Raw genomic sequence first — 22,090 nt, 5'->3', positions numbered from 1 at the left:
CAAGATCTGACCAAATATTTATTCAGCTTCTTTCAGATAGTACTTCATTATAGACAACTGCATCATCTGCAAAAAGCCTGATGTTACTATTAATATTGTTGCAAGGTCATTAACATACAATATGAACAGCAAGCGTCCCAAGACACTTCCCTGAGGCATGCTGGAGGTTACTTCTACGTTTGACAATGACAATGCAAGATAACATGCTGCACCCTCCCTACCAAAAAGCCCTCAATCCAGTCCCAAACTTCAGTTCATACCCCATATGATTGTACTTTCCATAGTATGTGTAGATGTGATATTGAGTCAAATGCTTTTCAGAAAACAAAAGGTACTGCATCTGCCAGATTGCCTTCAGCCAAAGCTTTCAGTGCATCATGTGATAAAAGTGCAAGTTATGTTTCACATGATCAATGTTTTTGTAATCCATGCTGGTTGCCATGGAGGAGGTCATTCTCTTCGAGATGCCTCATTGTGTTTGAGGTCAGAATATGTACTAAGATTCTATGACAAACTGATTTCAAGGATACTGGATGCTAGCTTTGTAGATCACCTCTATTACCCTTCACAATGTATCACAACAAAATGTACTCACTTCACCTGATTTGGGGAAAGTATGTGAAGAGAAGGCAAACAGAAAAAGGCTGGGAGTCTATTAATCATTGGCAGTTCAAAAATATGGCGAATGATGGTACCTCTTAGGGAAATGGCAGCAAGCAACAGGGAAAAACTGGGTGCAACCAACTGCAGATTGGAGCATATGTTGTAACAAATGATGCCTGCCATCTGGGCCCCAGGGTCATACTTGGGTCATTCCAGGACTTGGCAGAGAAGGTTAAGAAGACATGGAGTTTCAACAAAGCTCACAATCTGCACCACTGTCCCCAGAACTCATCATGTTCCTTTGATTCTGAGTCGAGTATCAGGATTGGATCAGAGGTTTCAAAGGTTATGTGACAAGTTGGGCTGTGACTTGCTGGACTTGAGAACTGTATGGTACCCCTAAATGGATCAGGCGTGCACTACACATCAGAGGCTGCTACTCAGGTAGCTGACTGTGTGTGGGGAGCACACAAGAGCTTTTTAGATTAGGCAACTTTCCATCCCATCCAGATAACAACATCTGCAGGAAATCCAGAAGTATCAGTGAGGGATTCAAAGAAGTGCCTCCCACAGGTAAGAGTACTAAAATCCTAATGGTAAACTGCCGAAGCATTCGCAAGTGCCAGAGTTTGAACTACTCATGAAAAGCAGTGAAGCTCACATAATACTAGGTACAGAAAGCTGGTTGAAACCTGAAATTGATAGCAGTGAACTTTTTGGGGAAAATTTAAGTGTATATTGAAACGATACACAAATGGGAACTGCAGGTGGTATATTTGTTGTAGTAGACAAGAAACTCAAATCCACTGAGATAGAAATTGAAGCTGCATGTGAAGTTGTTTGGGCAAGACTCCGTATCAGGTGAGGACATAAAATGATAATTAGATCCTTTTATCACCCACCATACTTGTCTCCTGATGTTACTGGAAACTTTAGAAAAAACCTCAGTTCACATGTAAGTTAAGTTTCCCAATCATACTGTAATCATTGGTGGAGACTTTAATCCTCCAACAATTAATTGGGAAAATTACAGTTTTTTAGAGGTGGAAATGATACAAGATAATGTGGTACAGTACTAAATGGCTTTTCTGAAAGATATCTAGAACAGATAGCTAGGAAACATACTGGATCTAATTCCAACAAATAGATCTGACCTCTTTGAGGATGTCCACATCGAAACTGGTATCAGTGGCCATGATGCAGTTGTGGCAACAATGAATACCAAAGTACAAAGGTGACTAAAACAAGCAGAAAGATATAAATTTTCAGTAAACTGAACACATACAATAACAAATTTAAATCATCACAGTTCCACGAGTTCTAGAACCTGTACAGCAAATTGGAATAGAGCTCAACATAAACATTATTTCCACCCTTTTCATTGCTCATGAAAATCACATATTGCATGTTTACCACCATACAGCGAGACCTTCAAGGGTGGTGGTCCAGATTGCTGTACAAACTGGTACCTCTAACACCCAGCAGCATATTGTCTTGCATTGATGCTTGCCTGTATTCATCATGGCATACTATTCCCAAGGTCATCAAGGAACTATTGGACCAGATTGTCCCACTCCTCAATGGCGATTCGGCGTAGATCCCTCAGAGTGGTTGGTGGCTCACGTCATCCATAAACAGCCCTTTTTAATCTATCCCAGGCATGTTCGATAGGGCTCATGTCTGGAGAACATGCTGGCCACTATAATTGAGCAATGTTGTTATCCTGAGGGAAGTAATTCACAAGGTGTGCACAATGGGGGTGTGAATTGTCATCCACGAAGACGAATGCCTTGCTAATATCCTGCTGATACAGTTGCACTATCAGTCGGAGGACAGCATTCACATATCGTACAGCCATTACGGTGCCTTCCATGACCACCAGCAACGTATGTTGGCCCCACATAATGCCACCTGAAAACAGCAGGAACCTCTACCTTGCTGCAGTCACTGGACAGTGTGTCTAAGGCGTTCAGCCTGACCAGGTTGCCTCCAAACACGTCTCCAATGATTGTCTGGCTGAAGGCATATGCGACAGTCATCAATGAAGAGTACTCGATGCCAATCCTCAGCGGTCTGTTCGGCATGTTGTCGGGCCCATCTGTACCGCACTGCACGGTGTCACGGTTGCAAAGACGGACCTCGCCACAGACACTGGGAGTGAAGTTGCGCAACGTGCAGCTTATTGCGCACAGTTTGAGCCATAACATGACGTACGGTGACTGCACGAAAAGCATTATTCGACAAGGTGGCGTTGCTGTCAAGGTTCCTCCGAGCCATAATCAATAGGTAATGGAACTGCAGTAGTAGCCCTCAGGTGGCCTTAGCGAGGCATGTCATCGACAGCTCCTGTCTCTCTGTATCTCCTCCATGTCCAAACAACATCACTTCGGTTCACTCTGAGACACCTGAACACTTCCCTTGTTGAGAGCCCTTCCTGGCACAAAGTAACAATGCAGACATGATCAAACCACAGTATTGACCGTCTAGGCATGGTTGAACTACAGACAATATGAGCCATGTACCTCCTTCCTGGTGGAAGGACTGGAACTGATCGGCTGTCGGACCACCTTTGTCTATTAGGTGCTGCTCATGCATGGTTGTTTACAGCTTTGGGCAGGTTTAGTGACATCTGCGAACAGTCAAAGGGACTGTGTCTGTGATACAATATCCAGCAGTTCTGGGAACTGGGGTGATGCAAAACTTTTTTTTGATGTGTGTAGATAAAAAAATCAGTAATATCTTTTCTGAATGAGGACCTTGAAACTTTCAGCACAGGTCAGGAGCACATAGAAGAACTCTAGCTCAAGTTTAAGAGAATAGTTGATCATGCACTGGATTGATGTGTACATAGTAGAACAGTCCACAATGGGAGGGAAACTACATGGTATACAGTCACTGCAAGGAAACTTCTAGAGAAACAGAGATTAGTGCATAGTAGGTGTAAAACAGAGCATAAGGCTACAGGTAAAGAGATGCTGAATGAAATGCATTTGGCCATCAAGGGAGCAGTGTGTGATGCCTTCAATGACTGCTGCAGCAGAATATTGTCAAATGACCTCCCACAGAGCCCAAAGAAATCTGGTCATATGTAAAGGCTGTTAGTGGCACCAAAGTTAGTGTCCAGTCTGTAGCGAATGAGACAGGAACTGAAACTGAGTGTAGTAAAGCAAAAGCTAAAACGCTGGACTCCATTTTAAAATGTTCCTTTAAAAAGGATAATTGCCCCAATTTAATCCTCATACCAGTGAAAAGATTAATGAAATAAGTATTAGTGTCACTAGTGTTGAGAAACAGCTAAAATCATTAAAACTGAGCACAGCTCCAGGCCCTGAAGGAGTCCCTGTCAGATTCTACACTGAATTTGCAGCTGAGTTAGTCCCTCTTCTCACTATAAGCTGTCATAGATCCCTCGAACAAAAAACCGTGTCCAATTCTTCGAAAAAGGCACAGACTGCAGCAGTCTGCAAGAAGGACGGTAAAAGTGACCCACAAAACTATTGCCCAATACCCCTGACATCAATTTATTGCAGACTCTTAGAACATGTTCTGAGCTCAAACATAATGAAGTATCTTGAAAAGAATGACCTCCTCAATGCCATCCTGCATCAATTTCAAAAACATCGATCGTGTGAAACCCGACTCGCACTTTTCTCACGTGACATATTGAAACCTTTGGGTCGAGGCAACTGTGTGGATGAAGTGTTTACTGATTTCTGAAAAACATTTGACTCAGTACCACACATATGCTTATTGTCGAAGGCAGCCAGGTACATGCAGTATCTCTTGATTTCCAAAAGCCATTTGACTCAGTACCACATCATGCTTATTGTCAAAAGTTCAATCATATGGGGTATGAAGAGAAATTTGTGACTGGATTGAGGACTTTTTGGTAGGGAGAACAGAACACGATACCTCGGATGGAGAGTCATTGTCAGATGTAGAAGTAACTTCGGGTGTACACCACGGAACTGTGTTGGGACCCTTGCTGTTAATGTTGTGTATTAATGATCTTGCAGACAGTATTAATAGTAACCCGAAACTTTATGTAGCTGATGCAGTTACCAATAATGAAATACTATCTAAAAGAAGATGCATAAATATTAAGTCAGATCCTGATAAGATTTCAAAGTTGTGCAAAGCTTGGCAACTTGTTTCAAATATTCAGAAATGTAAAATTTTGCATTTCACAAAATGAAAAAACATGGTATCCTATGACTATAATATCAGTAATTCCCTATTGGAATTGACCAAAATACACCTGGGTATAATACTCTGTAGAAATATGAAACGGAATGACCATGTGGGTTCAGTCACGAGTAAAGCAGGTTGTAGACTTTGGTTTATTGGTAGAATACTGGGGAAGTGCAATCTGTCTACAATGGAGAGTGCTTACAAATCACTCCTGTGACCAGTTCTAGAATACTGCTCAAGTCTGTGTGACCCATACCAAATAGGACTAACAGGGATATCAAATGTACACAGAGAAAGTCACCAGGAATGGTAACAGGTTTGTTTATTCCATGGGAGAATGTCATAAAGATACTGAAGGAGCTGAACTGGAAGGCTCTTTAAGACAGATGTCAACTATCCCGAGAAAGTGTATTAACGAAGTTTCAAGAACTGGCTTTAAATGGAGATTCTAGGTATACATTACAATCCTCTGCATATCACTCCACGATTTTTTTCTACAGTGATATGTAGAATCGTAGAGGGAGAGCAAGAGATGAATACACTAAGCAGATTCAGAAGGATGTAGGTTGCAGTAAGTACTGGGAGATGAAGAAGCTTGCACAGGACAGAGTAGCATGGAGAGCTGCATCAAACCAGTCTCAGGACTGAAGACCACAACAACAACACAACATATCACTCACATAGGAATTGTGAGAATAAGCTTAGAATAATACTGCATGCACAGAGGCTTTCAAAGAATCATTTTTCCCATGCTCCATATGTGAATGGAACAGGAACAAACTCTAATAACTGGTACAACAAGCTGTAACCTCTGCCATGTACCTTACAGTGGTTTGCAGAGAATATGTGTAGGTGTAGATGCATGTGGTAAGATGGCCAAGGAAATGGGACAGGATGGTATCGAAGCACTGCATACAATGTGTACAAGGATACGGAAAACCGGGGAGCACCCACAAGAATGGCTGAAGTCTCTCTTCTTCCCAGACACAAGAAAAGGTCAATCAGGAACTGTTCCAATTCTTGAATCATTGCTCTTGCATCCCACACAAGCAAAATTTTTCTCTATGTCTTGACTCAGCATTTGAAGCCCTGCATGCAGCCTCGCATATCCACAGAACAAGCAGGTTTTGTGGAAGGAAAAGGAATTCGTGAACAGCTTCTCAATGCACAACAAATAATTAATAAATTGTGAGAGTTCTGTGTTCCTGTCTTTATGTGCTTCCTTCACTACAGGAAAACCTTTGACTGTGTTGTACGGGAAAAGTTGTGGCATGTAATTGCAGAGTTTGGTGCCCCAACACACTTGATAGCACTGATCAGAAGTCTATATAGTAATCACCTCATGGCACATCTGATTTCTTCAATGTATCAGGTGTCAGACAGGGTTGTGTTACATTCTGCCAACTGTGCAATATCTATGTAGAACATGTAATTGGGAATGCTCTTGATTGTTGGACTAAAGGGATCTCAATTGGCAGCAAAACTACTAACAACCCCCTGTTTGCTGATGACACCGTACTTTTAGCCAGCAGTGGTGATGAACCTGCTGAGCTAGTAACAAAAGTAAAAGACATTAATCTATCATATGGATTGGACCTTAACTGGAAGTTGTGCATTTTTCATCTATCTTGAGTCAACCATCTGTGACACAGGATGCTGTGAAGATGAGATAAGAAGACGGATCTCACTGTGGCTATGAAGTAACTCAACAAAATCTGGCAGAACAGAGCAATAACAGACACCACAAATGTGTGGCTTGTTGAAACACTTTTGTTTTCCATCCTCTTTTATGGTTATGAGACATGGACCTTTAAAGACAGAGACAAACACCACCTCAATGCATTTGAGCTTTGGTCCTGGCGCAGGATGATGTGCATAAAATGGACTGAAATAAGAAGAAATATGTCCATTATTTAGCAACTCAGTATATCCACATGCCTTTCTTCTCACATCAAACAAAAAAAATTCCAGTTCTTTGGCCATAATGTGAGAAGAGATGGAGGAAACCTAGAGAAAATACTCCTTGAGTGGACAATAGAGGGCAAGAGGTTAAGAGGAAGAGCAGCAAACACGTGGATTCATCAAATCAAGAAGATCTGTGGTCTAGCTTTTCAGCAGGCTCTAAGAGAAGCTGCTAACTGTCTAGGATGGAGACACTTTGTTCATTGGGTCATGATGCTCAGTAATGAGGCAATTGTGATGAATAGGCCTCTAATATATTTGTGGATACAAATGTTGCAAAATTACTTGTACAGAATCATAGAAAATACACACATCAAAAAAGGTTTTGCATCACCTCAGTTCCAAGAGTTCCGGAACCTGTACAGAAAACTGGAATAGCTATCAACATTAACATCATTTCCGCCCTTTTTATTGCTCATGAAAATCACACATTGCATGTTGTACCACCATACAGTGAGACCTTCAGAGGTAGTGGTCCAGATTGCTGTACACACTGGTACCTCTAATACCCAGTAACACACTCTCTTGCATTGATGCATGCCTGTATTCTTCATGGCATACTATCCACAAGCTCATCAAGGCACTGATGGTCCAGATTGTCCCACTCCTCAATGGAGATTCGGCGTAGATCCCTCAGAGTGGTTGGAGGGTCACGTCTTCCATAAACAGCCCTTTTCAATCTATCACAGGCATGTTCGATAGGGTTCATGTCTGGAGAACATACTGGTCACTCTAGTCAAGCAATGTTGTTACCTTGAAGAAAGTCATTCACATGATGTGCATGATGGGGGTGCAAATTGTCATCCATGGAAATGAATGCCTTGCCAATATGCTGCCGATATGTTTGCACTATCGGTCAGATAATGGCATTCACGTATAGTGCAGCCATTACAGCACCTTCCATGATCACCAGCAATGGATGTCGGCCCCACATAATGCCACCCCAAAACAGCAGGGAACCTACACCTTGCTGCAATCGCTAGACAGTGTGTCTAAGGCGTTCAGCTGACCAGGCTGCCTCCAAACAAATCTCTGACGATTGTCTGGTTGAAGGCATATGCGACACTTATCAGTGAAGAGAATGTGATGCCAATCCTGAGCAGTCCATTTGGCATGTGTACCGTGCTGCATGGTGTCGTGGTTGCAAAGAGTGAAGTTACGCATCATGCAGCTTGATGCATTCAGTTTGAATCTTAACACAATGTCCTGTGTCTGCACGAAAAGCATTATTCAACATGGTGTCATTTCTGTCAGGGTTCCTCTGAGCCATAATCGACAGGTAGCAGTCATCCACTGCAGTAGTAGCCCTTGGGCGGTCTGAGTGAGGCATGTCATTGACAGTTCCTGTCTCTATATCTCCTCCATGTCCGAAGAACATTGCTTTGGTTCACTCCGAGACACCTGGACACTTCCCTTGTTGAGAGCCCTTTTGGCACAAAGTAACAATGCAGAAGCGGTTGAACCCCGGTATTGACCGTCTAGGCATGGTCGAACTACAGACAACATGAGCTGTGTACCACCTTCCTGGTGGAATGACTGGAACTGATCGGCTGTCGGACCCTCTCCGTTTAAGAGGCACTGCTCATGCATGGTTGTTTACATCTTTGGGTGGGTTTAATGACATCTCTGAACAGTCAAAGGTACTGTGTCTGCGATACATTATCCACAATCAATGTCTATCTTCAGAAGTTCTGGGAACCGGGGTAATGCAAAACTTTTTTTCGATCTGTGTAAAAAACAGACTTGGTTACATGAATTTAATTTTGTTGTTTTTTTCTTCTGTCTCATCGACTTGCCCCTGATATAGGACTTTGATGTTCTGTCGTATAAACACCACAGGCATATAATAATTTAATTACACTTCTTTTACAGTCATAATTTTTATGTTTTTCTTTCACAGCTAGATTTGTCTTGTAAGAGAGCTTCACCATCTTCAATATTAGAAGATTCATGCAGCATAATTTTTCTTGTAGACCCGCATTTACTTTTCGTGTTCATTTTCTCTGATTTAATTTACTTTAAATTCACTTTTCAATTTTTCCCAATCATTTGATGATTTTGTGTTCAGTTCCTTTGTCTTAAGACTTAGTTCACAGTGATGGTTTCCCTCTCTCACTTTACGTTTATGCCGGTGCATTTCAAAAATGCCAGACATCTCAATCTACAGGAATCCTTCACTTGTGCTCGCTCACTGTTCTTCGCTTTCTCACTTGTAGATCTAAGACTACAGTTCGAAACATCTGGATTTTCTTTGTTTGTGCTAGGTTCATGTTCAATTGTGGAGTTAATGTGAGCATGCAAAGAACCAATATCCATCTTGTATATTCAGACATCTATCACTCTCTTTCATAACAATGAAAAAAATAGTCAGCTGTAGCTTTTGATAAGCTAATGTTTTCTAGTTTTTCATAATGTGTGCTGTTGATACTGGCACTTGATACCCCTTACCTAGTTGATTCCAGCTATTTTCTTTACACATCAACCACATTGCATGCTTGAGCTCAGCTTTCATATTTACTCGTCAGTGAGACAATAGCTCAAAATTTTAATTTCAAGTAATGTGATTAAGAAGCTTACATTCTTTATCTGTAGTACAAATGTCTTGAGTCATATACTTTTTACTGATTATCCGGTGATGTTGATGTCCACTTACTGCCACTAAGCTTAATATTAGCTGTTTTATGGTTCATTAATCTATCAAACAAAGCAAACTAGAACATTCCACTTTGATCTTACAGCGCTTCTAAGAAACATATCACCTTTTTACTGTTTTCATGGCCTTTTATTTTTTTCTTGCTTATTTTGAGTTTAATAAGCTTCTTTTTGCAACTTGACACAATGTTTCCCAAGTCTATAGTACAGCAAAAGTGAAAACTTGTTACCTTTGTCACAATAAAAAGATCTTCTCTCTTGATTTTTCCAGAATCAAGCCATTTCTTCAATGCCCTCCCAATTTGAGCTTCATTGTTATACCTCTGGGCTGTATCTATGTGTCTGTACCCAATCTCTAGAGCTTTGTCTATTGCCTTCTCTACATCATCTCCCAGTGCCTGTAACATAAACAGTAAAATGATAATTTGTTTGTAGCTAACAATCCTGTTTACTGAAAAAGTAAATTAATTTTATAAAAGTAAGTTTGTTAGTTTTGGATTATGTCCATCTATGTGCAACTGAATAAAGACCAATTGTATCATGTCGCAGGCATTGGCATTTATTTTATTCCAATACACACAGATGGACAGAGTAATCTGAAAATATCAACATAAATATGACATACATCTGAAACTACAAGTTAACATTTTCTAAAGTTATTTTAGTGAATTATTTGTAATTAGTTTCATATAGGAAAACATTCTTTAATTACAGGTGATATATCAGTCTTTAAATGTTCTAATATAATTTTTTTCTTATTTTCTAACTGCTTTATTTTTCTACCGTTCCCATATCCAATATTAATTCCTTCAGGCACATCTCTTTTGTGAAAACATTTTTACCTATTGAGCTGAGAATCACTTCATCACAAGAGCTACATTTTTATTGCGCAACAAATAAGCAGTTTAATGTGGGTGGCTAAACTGAAGCCAATTAAAATGCTTTAATACTTTTCAAAATCAGTAATGAGAACATCAACAATAAGAACATCAATAACGAGAACATCAATGACAAAACTTCCAGTGAATCTCATACATTTTTGCTTTAAGGACCATAATGCTTTCATTGGCTTTCTATTGATTTTTTTGTTTGCTTCTGATTGTTATCATATTTATTTACTTCTGACAGCATGTAAAAGGCAAATTGTTGTTTGTTGTTTTGGCTGGAAGAAGTTTTATTTCCTTTTTCCAATCTCACTGTAAACTTGGGGATTTTTCTTTATTTTGTAGTATGTTCAGGATGGAATAATGACAATATTATGAAAAGGATAGATTCCTACTCCCTATATAGTGGGAATGTTACATCACAGATAGCCACAACAGAAAGACTGCCAAATAAGTAAGCTTTTTCGAACTAGACAAAACACACCAGACACAGTGGTCGAGAGAGAGAAAGAGAGAGAAAGAGAGAGAGAGAGAGAGAGAGATCGTGTGTTTGTGTGTGTGTGGGGGGGGGGGGGAGGGGGGGGGGGGTGCGCGCATCCTAGAATGCAGGCCTTTTTGGTCAAAAGCTTAGTTGTCTGACAGTCTTTTTGTTGTGCCTATCTGTGACTTAACATCTCCGCTATATAGTGAGTAGCACTCTATCATTTTCATAATATTGCCATATTATGTTCGCAACGAACCAACACACACACACACACACACACACACACACACACACACACACACACACGAATATCTAACATGTTGTGAACTTTCACTCATTACACCTTTCTGAAAAGTAATGGCTCTGAATTTCTTATTCTTTTCTCAATATTGGTTGAGGCAGTACGTGTCAGGCATATTACTCAATTAACTTTCCTGCTTTGCTGACACAAGCTGAAACACTTTGCTGCTAGGGGGCTCCAAATTGTAGCACGTAACATGGTGGCATGAAGTGTAACTATATCCATGAATTGCAAGAATTTCAGAAAACTGAAAGCATTAATTTTAAGAGTTTGTGAGACATGGAGCACTCTCTCCTTTATCATGACAATGCCGGACCACATGCAAGCACTGTGACATATGCACCAATCCAACACCTTACGTTCACAATCATCAGTCATCCTCCGTACAGTCCTGACTTGGGCCCATCACATTTTTGTCTGTTTCCAAAACTTAAGAAACTGTTTTGAGGACTTCATTTTGATAGTGATGAAATGGTGCAAGTAGAGATAGTGGCTCCAAAATCAAACATTCTACAGTGATCGTGTCAACAAATTGATCTCTTGTTGGGTGAAATGTGTTAGTCACTAGTGCGACTTTTTTGAGAAATAAATATACATGAAGAATAAAGAAGTGTTAATAAAGTTTGTTTTATTTAAAAATCTTAAAGACTTTTTACACAAAAATTTGGAGGCATTACTTTTCAATATGCATATCAAGAATGTTGAACAGGCACTTTATTTACTTTATGTGCAGTGCCTCAGAGGGTAATTCCATAAGACAACAAGGACTAAAAATATGCAAACTAAGCCAACATTCTTGCCTTTAGGTCAACAAAATGAGAGTGTTTCTAACAGGCTGAACTGTGCTTCTCAATAAGTTCAGCCATATGTTGACTCCTTTTAATTTGTTATCTAGCTGAACCCAAGAAATTTTACACTTCATACACAGTATCCACAGTGAACTAGTATAATACCGCTACATAATATCTTTGCTTACATGTACTATGTGCAATACAGTGAAACTAACAGGAAGGCTGCTGTTTTAGTTATTCTAGAGTGCTGCTTTTCATCTTCTATCCTTATCTTAATATGTACAAGACCACACTCATCATTATCAGATAATGACCATTATCTACATCTGCAAGAATAGAGGCATGTTTACAATGAACCCAGCTACTTAACAGTCAGCCAATAGGTATCTTTGGTATTTTAGTCTAGATAATCTGATAGCTCTTATTTGGTACTCCAGCATCTTCATGATAACATTATTAGAAGTATAAGTAATCAACTGCTGGAATATATTGCAAACTCTGTCGAGTAGGGAGATTACTGCTACAGTTGTGCAATATTGAATCACATTTCTTAAAATTAATAGGCAGGTAATGTGGCAAAAATAAACTCCATTAAAAAACCAGAGAGGATGAATTTATTTCTCAAACAAATTGATGGCATTAAACGCTCTCTCTCTCTCTCTCTCTCTCTCTCTCTCTCTCTCTCTCTCTCTCTCTCTCTCTCTGTCTTCCTTGCTAAAAAAATTAAGTATTCACAAACCCCAGTTCTTTTTCTTAAGTTCATGCCAAAGGCATCGAGAAGAAAACACAATTGTGTAGACAACTGACAGGGGCAGAAAAATTTGCTCTTGGGCCGACATTTATTGTCCTTAAATATTTAATCTTTGCCCAGTTGCACAAGTTTTGGTCACTCCATGTACAGTTTATGTACCCATTACTTATCTGGAATAAGTCGGCTCTATGGGGACATAAATGCTCATTGTTTAGAAACACATCATCTTTTGTCAAGGGAAGAAGTAAAAATGTAGTACTTTTTCAGGGTGATCAAAAATTTGTACATGAGGTTAATGTTGTTGGTGTGGTTTTCAGTCCCAAGACTGGTTTGTCGCAGCACCCCATGCTACTCTATCCTTTGCAAGCTTTTTCCTCTCTCCATACCTACTGTAACACACATCCATTTCAACATGCTTACTGTGTTTCAGCATTGGTTTCCTTCTACATTTTTACCCCCTATACTTCCCTCTAGTACTAAACTGGCACTCCCTTGATGTTTCTGAATGAGTCCTATCAACTATCCCAACTTTTAGACAAGTTATACCACAAATTTCTTTCCTCCCCAATTCTATTCAGTACCTCCTCATTAGTTACGATTTACCCATCCAACGTTCAGTATTCTTCTGTAGCACCCCATTTCAAAGGCTTCTATTCTCTTCTTATCTGAACTGCTCGTCACCCGTGTTTCACTTCCATACATGACTACACTCCAGACAAATACCTTCAGGAAAGACTTCCTAACACTAAAACCAATATTGGGCATTCACACTTTTCTTTCTGTTTTTAGTCTGCAATTTACATCCTTGTTATTTCTGCCATGGACGGTTAGTCTACTTTCCAAATTACAACAATTTCTACTACTGCCAGTCCCTCATTCCCTAACCTAAGTCCCTCAGCATCACTTGATTTAATTGAACTACATTCCACTACCACTGTTTTACTTTTGTTGATATTCAAGGCATTCCCCATTCTATTCATCTGATTCTCTAAGTACTTTGCTGTCTACGACAGAGTTACAGTGTCATCTTCAAACCTTGAAGCTTTTGATCCTTTTCCTTGAAATATTATTATTATTATTTATTCATTTTGCCCTCTAAGGAGCACGCACAACCATTAGTTAGCACTGGTCTTCTTAGCTTTCTTGTTCTTCTTTTCTTGCCAAAACCACCTCTTCCTTTCATTATGGGCCTGTCTTCTTTCTTGTGTCCATGTGTTTTTCCATTTCAGATTCTTTTCCATCTGGTTTTTAGTTGTGAACTTATGAGAGTTGATTTTCTGTCTGTACACAGTCTGTGTGGTTTTTAGTGGGTCAATACTGAGTTCTGTGTCATTTTGGGTTTCTGTTAGCCAGCGTGCCCTGGTTTGGCGAGTTGCATTGATGATAAGAAAGATTTTCTTGGTCATTCTAGAAGCATCCATTCTTGCTAAATGTCCATAGAATTTCAGTTGTCTATTCTGTGCAACTGACATGAAACATTCAGTCTTTGAGTACAGTTCTTCAAAGCTTTTGCACATCCAGATACCATCTTGAATCTTGAGTCCAAATATTTTCCTGAGTATTTGCCTTTCCATTTTCTCAATATCCTTGATGCTGATGGTTAATGATGATGTTTCAGTTGCATAAAGTGCTTCTGGAAGAGTGACTGTATGATAGTGGTGAAGTTTGGCTTGGGTGGATAGTGATTTCTTATTGTATGTGTTCCAGGTCATTGTATAAGCTTCATGTAATTTTTCTGCTCGTGTTTTGTGAGCTACTTTTTTGTTGCCAGTGTTGCTAATCATTTCACCCAAATAACTGAAGTACTTAACTTTTTTGATGCCACCATATTTTGTTGAAAGTGGTTTCAGATTTGAACTTTTGGAGTCCATGAATTGTGTTTTCTTGTAAGAAATTTGGAGTCTGGTTTTGATGCAACCTCATGAAGTTTCTCGATGGCATGTTTGGCTTCCTCACGAGTCCGCGTAATTATTGTTAGGTTATCAGCAAAAGCAAGGCACTTTATGTTGATTCATTTGTCCTTTGTTCCCATATTTATTCCAGGTATTTCTTTCTCCCATGTCTTGATAATCTTGTCCAGTATGAGGTTAAAGAGGAGTGGGGACGACCTATCACCCTGTCTCACTCCTGTCCTAATTTGAAAAGGTTCAGAAATTTCTTCCATGAATTTTCCTTATGAGGTTGTGTCTGTTAAAGTCTGCTCAATTAATGAAATAGTTTTGTTATCTACACCATATTCACGAAGTGCACTGGTGTGATGAATTGAGTCGTATGCTTTCTTGAAATCTACGAAGCTGACTAGTGTGCGGTTCGACTGACGGTGTCACAGTATCAGCTTCAGGTTCCAGATCTGTTCTGCGCAGGATCGATGTGGGCAGAAGCTTGCCCGATATTCACCGATCATATGTTCTGTCTGTTGTTCTAATCTGGTGAGAAGAGTATGTGAGAGCACTTTGGAAGCGACTGGTAGGAATGAAATGCCTCGATAGTTGTTGGGACTGGTCTAGTTGGCCTTTTTGTGTAGAGGGTGAATCAAAGCAGTTTTCCAATCTGCTGTTATGACTCCACTTTTCCATATATTTGCAATGATAGCTTTTAGTCTGTCAAAACTGACAAATCTTTCCTTGAAATTTAATTCCCTTACCAAATTTTACTTTTGTTTCCTTTACCACATGCTCAATGTGCAGGTTGAATAATATCAGTTACAGTCTACAACCGTGTCTTACATCTTAACCGCTGCTCCCCTTTCATGCATGTTTGACTCTTATGGCCGCTGACTGGTTTCTGTGCAAGTTGTAAATAACACTTTGCTCACAGTATTTTGCCCCTACTGCCTTTGGAATTTCAGAGAGCATATTCAAGTCAACATTATCAAAACTTTATCTACATCTACAAATGCAGTAAAAATAGTTTTTCTCTTTACTTAGTCTATCTTGTAATATATGTCATAGGGTTAGTAGTGTCTCATGAGTTCCCACATTTGGAACCTAAACTGATTTTTTTGAGGTTTACTTGGGTATTAACTGGGTGACACAATTCAAATGGTGTAATATTTCAGTAAACTGATTATTACGGTTCTCAGGTGGTCCCGATTACTGGTTATCTTCAACTGGGAACCATCTTGTATACCCCTCCCTCCCACAGTCAAACTGCAGCTGGTCATGGCTCCAATGGCGAGTTGGACGGGGGGCTGTGCTACTGGGACACAAAACACGGTCCTCGGTCTCTGTGCTACCAACGAGGGGATTGGGACACTGCCAGTACAGAGGCGGCACATCCATGTGGTGCGATCTCAGCCCTTCAGTTGGCATGCCATAAATGAATCTCCCCACAGACTGTTGTGTTTTGAGCACAATAGAGGCTGGGTACTAACTCTTACATAGTTAGAAACATAAAATATTATTGATATTTAACATACATCAACAGTGAGGTCATTGGAGGTGGAGTTGAAAACCACAGTCTTTATTTATCAGCTCATTACATAGCTGGGCCTCTAGAGGGTCTTTCAAAATACAATTTCAGAATATTTTGGCCTGTTTTACAAACTTAGTGCTGTCATAATTCACGCTTTATCCTTTGGAGATACAATTCTGACTGTCAGTTGTTTCATATCTATGTGATGCCTGTATTTCACAGTCTTTCTTGTACAGTCCAGATGGTGTGAACTACATACATACATCCGGTTTCCAGAGTCCTGAGATGGCTTTAACATACCCCAACAAGGCTTTTGTCATGGGCAGTGGGCAAAACACACGGTCTGCTATATATTTTCAAAATATTCTTCCAATTTTACTGATATGTCACTAGCATAAGCAAGCAATAAGTGCCACGGGAGCAAGTTTCTCTGCTTTCTCTGTAAGTGGTTGTAACCGTTCTTCCGGAAAACTCTCTGTAGGTGCTCCAACTCAGCTGCTAAGCTCTCTTGGTCACAGAATTCAAGAGCCCCAAGTACTAGAGTAGTGAGGCAGCCTTCTCATAGTCAGGTGCATGAGAGCTGGGGCCATGTAAATATAGATCTGTACTCATCAGTTTATGGTAAATGTTACATCCTAGTGTGCCAGTCAGTCTCCATTTGACTAGCACATCCAGGAACAGCAGCTGTATGTTATGCTGGGCCTTCATGTACATAAATACATACTTAGAAAACCACCATACAGCACATGGCAGAGGGTACCTTGTACCACCACTAATGACTTCCTTTCCTATTCCGTTCGCAAACAGAGAAAAGGGAAACAACTGCCTATACGCCTCTGTACAAGTTCTAATTTCTCTTATCATATATTCAAGGTCCCTACACGAGATGCACATTGGTGGCAGTAGAATCGTTCTGCAGTCTGCAGCAAATGCCAGTTCTCTATAAATTTCCTCAATAGTGTTTTGTGAAATAAATGCTATTTTCCTTTCAGTGGATCCCATTTGAGTTCACAAAGCATATACATAATACTCACATGTTGATTGAACTTGCTAGTAGTGAACCGTAGCACGCCTCAAAAGTGGTTTGAAGTCTTCCTTAAATCTGACTTGATGAGAAGCTCAAACACGCAAGCAATACTCAAAAATGTATCACACTATTGTTCTATATGACAATTCATTTAAAAATAAGCTACACTTTCCTAAAATTCTCCTAATAAACCAAAGTCCACCATAAATCTTCCCTAGTGCTGTACTTATGTGCTCATTCCATTTCATGTCATTTTTCAGTGTTATGCCCAGACTTTTCATGGTTGTGACTGTATCGAGCAGCACACAATCAGTAGAATATTCCAACGTTACACAATTGTTTTTCCTCCTCATCTGCATTAGCTTACGTTTTGTACATTTAAAACAAGCTTCCATTCATCACACCAAATAGAAATTCTGTCCAAGTCATCCTGTATCCCCCTACAGTCACACAATGACAATGCTTTCTAGTACACTACAATATCATCAGCAAACATTCCTTTTGTCTATTTTATCATCTAAAGTCTTTACTGTATCATCTCTCAAAACTGTCCATTCATTTTCTATTTTATTCCTTTCCCCTGTTTCAGTCAAACATTGTTTAATGCTTGCTTGGAAATTCTCAGTTCTCTCCAATCTCTGGTTTCACCAATTTTTCCAGGCCCCATCTCCTTAATTTCCTACCTTTTAGCAATACTTTTAGTTTTAATCTGCAGTTATTAAACTATGCCTTGCAGGTAGATTCCACAGTCACCCATGAAAATGTTTTGCAGTTTTAAATTTGGTTTTTAAATCTCTGCTTTACCATTAAATAATTATCATTTTGCTCGTAGCTTAGCCCTTGTCTATATACAATCAAAAAATTATTGGCTCACTTCAGTACCGATTCTCATGACCTGGCTGACACTTTGAACGGCTCGAGTAAGAAGTCCATTGCTTTTCACACTTTTAACATATTCTAAGCCAACTAAAAACAGGAAAGGAACATCAGCACATTAAGTTTGAACACCTTTACATGTCACCCCCCCTCTCATCTCTACCCCAACTCTGAAAACTGCGTATTCAATAATAATATCCGTAATATCCGTTGTTATCAAATATTTTTACATATCATGGCTTTTCACTCCCACACCCTCCCGTAAGGGTGGCAGGTGTATACTACACCCATAGCATTTTTACACAAATAATGAGTCACGTATATATAAAATTCTGTTGGAATAGCTCCAGATTTTCCTGAGCCATGCTGCTATATCATCTCCTTTTCACTTCCACCACTATGGCTTTGTGGGGTAAGTTTCTCTCCCCCCCCCCCCCCCCCCAATCACAAACAACTCATTGAAGTTTCACCACACTTGGGTGAATGGTACAGGGGTGCATAAAAGACGAACAGACAGATGAACATTCATTTTTATATAGATAAAGATATGAAACCCTACAATGTCCCCAGATCTCTTCCACTGTTCTTTAATGACACTTAAATCAAGACTTAGTAACAATTAAATCCTGCTCTGTGCAAAATTCTACTGGGCTGTTTCCTCTTTCATTCCCTTCCACCAGTCCATGTCCATCTACTATTTTTCCTTTTCCTGTTATCAAACTCCAGTCCGCTGTTAAATTTAATTTTTCTCCCCCTTACTCTTCTGAATATTTTCTTTTGTCTCACCATTCATTCTTTCAACCACTTCATCAACTGCAGAGCTAGTAAGCATACGAATTTGTCCAACTTGAACTTCTTACAATTTCTGGTTAGCTCTCGGTGTCTCATTCATCGAAGGAGGCTCAGCTGTTTGCTGACAACCGTTTTTATGGCAAACTGTCCAATACTATACACAACACAACTGCAAAATAGATTTTCACGTTTATTGTCACTGACTATGACATTCAGTTCTCAAATCATATTCATATTCACAGGCAGGCCCTTACAATACCCTACTAATCAGTATTATGACTGTGGCAGATTATTCAAGTGTCTGAAAAAATACCATCCCCGCAGTAGTTTTAGTTCCCACTTTACATTACTACTGTTAGTTTCCAGATACATAACACAAACATTCCTTAAATTGACCAAAATACGTGACTGGAATGGAAGTTCTCCACGGTTTGGTTCAAAGAAGTTAAATATATGTTACTACAGAGATGTTAATTGTGTGAATGTGAGCAGCAGATTCTCATGACGACGTTAATCAGGGATAGTTAATGACATGTAGCAGCCATTTTTCAATGTGTGTGTCTGCCTTTTGTATGTGGCAAGTAGCACTCTACCCTTTTCATATTGTTGGTGTCCGACCTAGGATGTTCCAAATTGAAAAGTATTACTCAGTTTTATAAATTATGAAGTGTTATGTCTGACTCTTATTGGAAACAGATAACAATAAATGAGTTGCAGATAGACACAACAAAAAAGACCGTCAAACAAGTAAGCTTTTGGCCTTCTCTCTCTCTCTCTCTCTCTCTCTCTCTCTCTCTCTCTCTCACACACACACACACACACACAAACAGGAGACCTTTTTGGCCGAAACCTTACTCCTTTGACAATCTTTCTGTTGTGCCTATCTGTGACTCAGCATTGCTGCTATATGGTGAGTAGCAATCTATTCGTTTCATAACATTATCATTATTCCATTCTATATTTTCCAGTGTTTGATAACAATGAATCAAATTATATAGTCACAATGAGACCTGCAAGTAAAGATACCATATATATTAATTATGCAATATATATCAATACTATTACAGCAAATGACTGCTGAATAAACAAAAACAAATATCTTTTCTCTTAAAAATTTCTTGGTAGATTCTCCATCTGTATTCCCACTAATTCCAGATCGAGAAGTTTCTGACTTTTCAGTAAATAATGAAAAGGACACAAAGTGCTTGGGAGATTACAAGAATCCAGCTGTAGACATGTAATAAAATGTTACCTGTGCTGTTCCAAGCCCTAGAATGGGCATCTTCTGTCCATTGAAGAAAGTTAAGTATTCCATCCTGTTAGTCATCTTGCTGTTCCTGGGTTAGTAAGCAGTAATACTAGTGTAATGCCTGCAGACTGCACAGCATAACTCAGTACTTCACTACTTATAGTCATTATCTACATAATTACCTTATCTGTTACCTGTCCTTTATGACATTACATAAACAGTGAGATAACTCTTATGAGATACCATCTGCTATTAAAATCAAGTGGCCTTTCATTCATATCTTCATGGAATGGGGATGTACACTGATAACTCATCCCAACTCTGCTACTGAAGTACCAGTAGCATATAGCCTCTTATTTGACAGCTGCAACTGCAACCTTGTAACTCATAAGGCGGAATTACCTGTGTTAATAGTCAGCAACCGCCAGTTGCAGATTGCCTATCTAACAGCTTCAAGGAGAAACAAAAATTTGATTTTCAGTGTTTCATATAATTATTGGCCAAATTTAAAAGTTAAAAATACTGTCATACTCTACTCATTGAGAGTTACAAACTTACATTAAAGGTTTAACACAGTAAGTTACATATTAAATTTATAAACTGTAACTATAGCTTTCAGGCAGCATTAAGTGACAGCTCACAAATTACCTGCATTATATTCATCGAGTATTTGAGAATGGGAGCACTTGGTAACTTACAACATAATTTCAAAGCTTTGCGAAACCTTTTCTCACTGACACACCAATGGAAAATAATGATAGGAAATAAGATTATTGCTTACTTCATTGTCATTGATAATTACAACAGTTTGCTGACAGTATCCACATATACCACTGAATGCAAATGCAAAATTATAAAATCAACTCAGGAGATATGACTTAATAAACACTGAAATGTGGGGAAAGCCAGTTTTTCTTAAAACAGAGCATGAAAATGCAACATGGATTAAAATTTGGTATAAAAAACTGAAACAGTCAATAGAAAATACTTTTTCATTTCTGGAGACTGAACAGTATTATCGATGAATATAAATTTTTCATTTAACAATAAGCCATTACACCGGTACCTACACTATGTGATTAAAAGTACCTGGACGTCTGGCTGAAAGTGACTTACAAGAGCATGGTGCCCTTCATCGATAATGCTGGAATTCAATATGGTGTTGGCCCATCCTTAGCCTTGATGACAGCTTCCACTTTCGCAGGTGTACGTTCAATCAGGTGCTGGAAGGTTTCTTGGGGAATGACAGCTCATTCTTCACAGAGTGCTGCACTGAGGAGAGGTATCGATGTCGGTAGGTGAGGCTGGCACAAAGTCGGCCTTCCAAAACATCCCAAAGGTGCTCTTAGGATTCAGGTTAGGACTCCGTGCAGGCCATTGCATTACAGGGACGTTACTGTCATGTAACCATTCCGCCACAGGCCATGCATTATGAACAAGTTGGCTCTGAGCACTATGCGACTTAACTTCTGAGGTCATCTGTCGCCTAGAACTTAGAACTAATTAAACCTAACTAACCTAAGGACATCACACACATCCATGCCTGAGACAAGATTCAAACCTGCGACCGTAGCGGTCACGCGGTTCCAGACTGAAGCGCCTAGAAGTGCACGGCCACACCGGCCGGCCTATGAACAAGTGTTCGATCGTGTCGAAAGATGCAACACCATCCCCGGATTGCTCTTCAACCATGGGAAGCAAGAAGGTACTTAAAACATCAATGTAGGCCTGTGCTGTGATAGTGGCATGCAAAACACCAAGGGGTGCAAGCCTCCTCCATTAAAAATACGACCACACCATAAGGCCACTGCCTCCGAATTTTACTGTTTGCACTACATACGCTGGCAGATGACGTTCACCGGGCATTCGCCATACGCACACCCTACCATTGGATCCACTTTGTGTACCATGATTCGTCACTCCACACAACATTTTTCCACTGTGCAATCATCCAATCTTTGCACTCCTTACACAAAGTGAGGCATCGTTTGGCATTTACCGGCGTGATGTGTGGCCACTCACTCATGAAATCCAAGTTTTCTCACCTCCCGCCTAACTGTCATTGTACTTGTAGTGGATCCTGACGCAGTTTGGAATTCCTGTACGATGGTCT

General features: G+C 39.7%; 1 protein-coding gene across 1 annotated transcript in view; it reads right to left on the bottom strand.

Annotated features, from left to right (window-relative positions):
• LOC124717303 (1,5-anhydro-D-fructose reductase-like) overlaps positions 1 to 20,102 on the bottom strand; it is a 78,804-nt gene extending 58,702 nt beyond the window's left edge. The window contains exons 1-2 of the mRNA XM_047244129.1: positions 19,981 to 20,102; positions 9,639 to 9,806 (exon numbers count right to left, since the gene is read on the bottom strand). Coding sequence (XP_047100085.1) covers positions 9,639 to 9,806; positions 19,981 to 20,055 — 243 coding nt within the window. The 5' untranslated portion in view covers positions 20,056 to 20,102. The remainder of the gene's footprint in view (positions 1 to 9,638; positions 9,807 to 19,980) is intronic.
• Between the last annotated feature and the right edge of the window lie 1,988 nt (positions 20,103 to 22,090).

Source organism: Schistocerca piceifrons, chromosome 9, assembly GCF_021461385.2.
Source record: "Schistocerca piceifrons isolate TAMUIC-IGC-003096 chromosome 9, iqSchPice1.1, whole genome shotgun sequence".
NCBI classification, from domain to species: Eukaryota; Metazoa; Arthropoda; class Insecta; order Orthoptera; family Acrididae; genus Schistocerca; species Schistocerca piceifrons.
The sequence above is the reverse complement of the archived record's forward strand: the minus strand, read 5'-3'. Positions and strand labels throughout refer to the sequence as shown.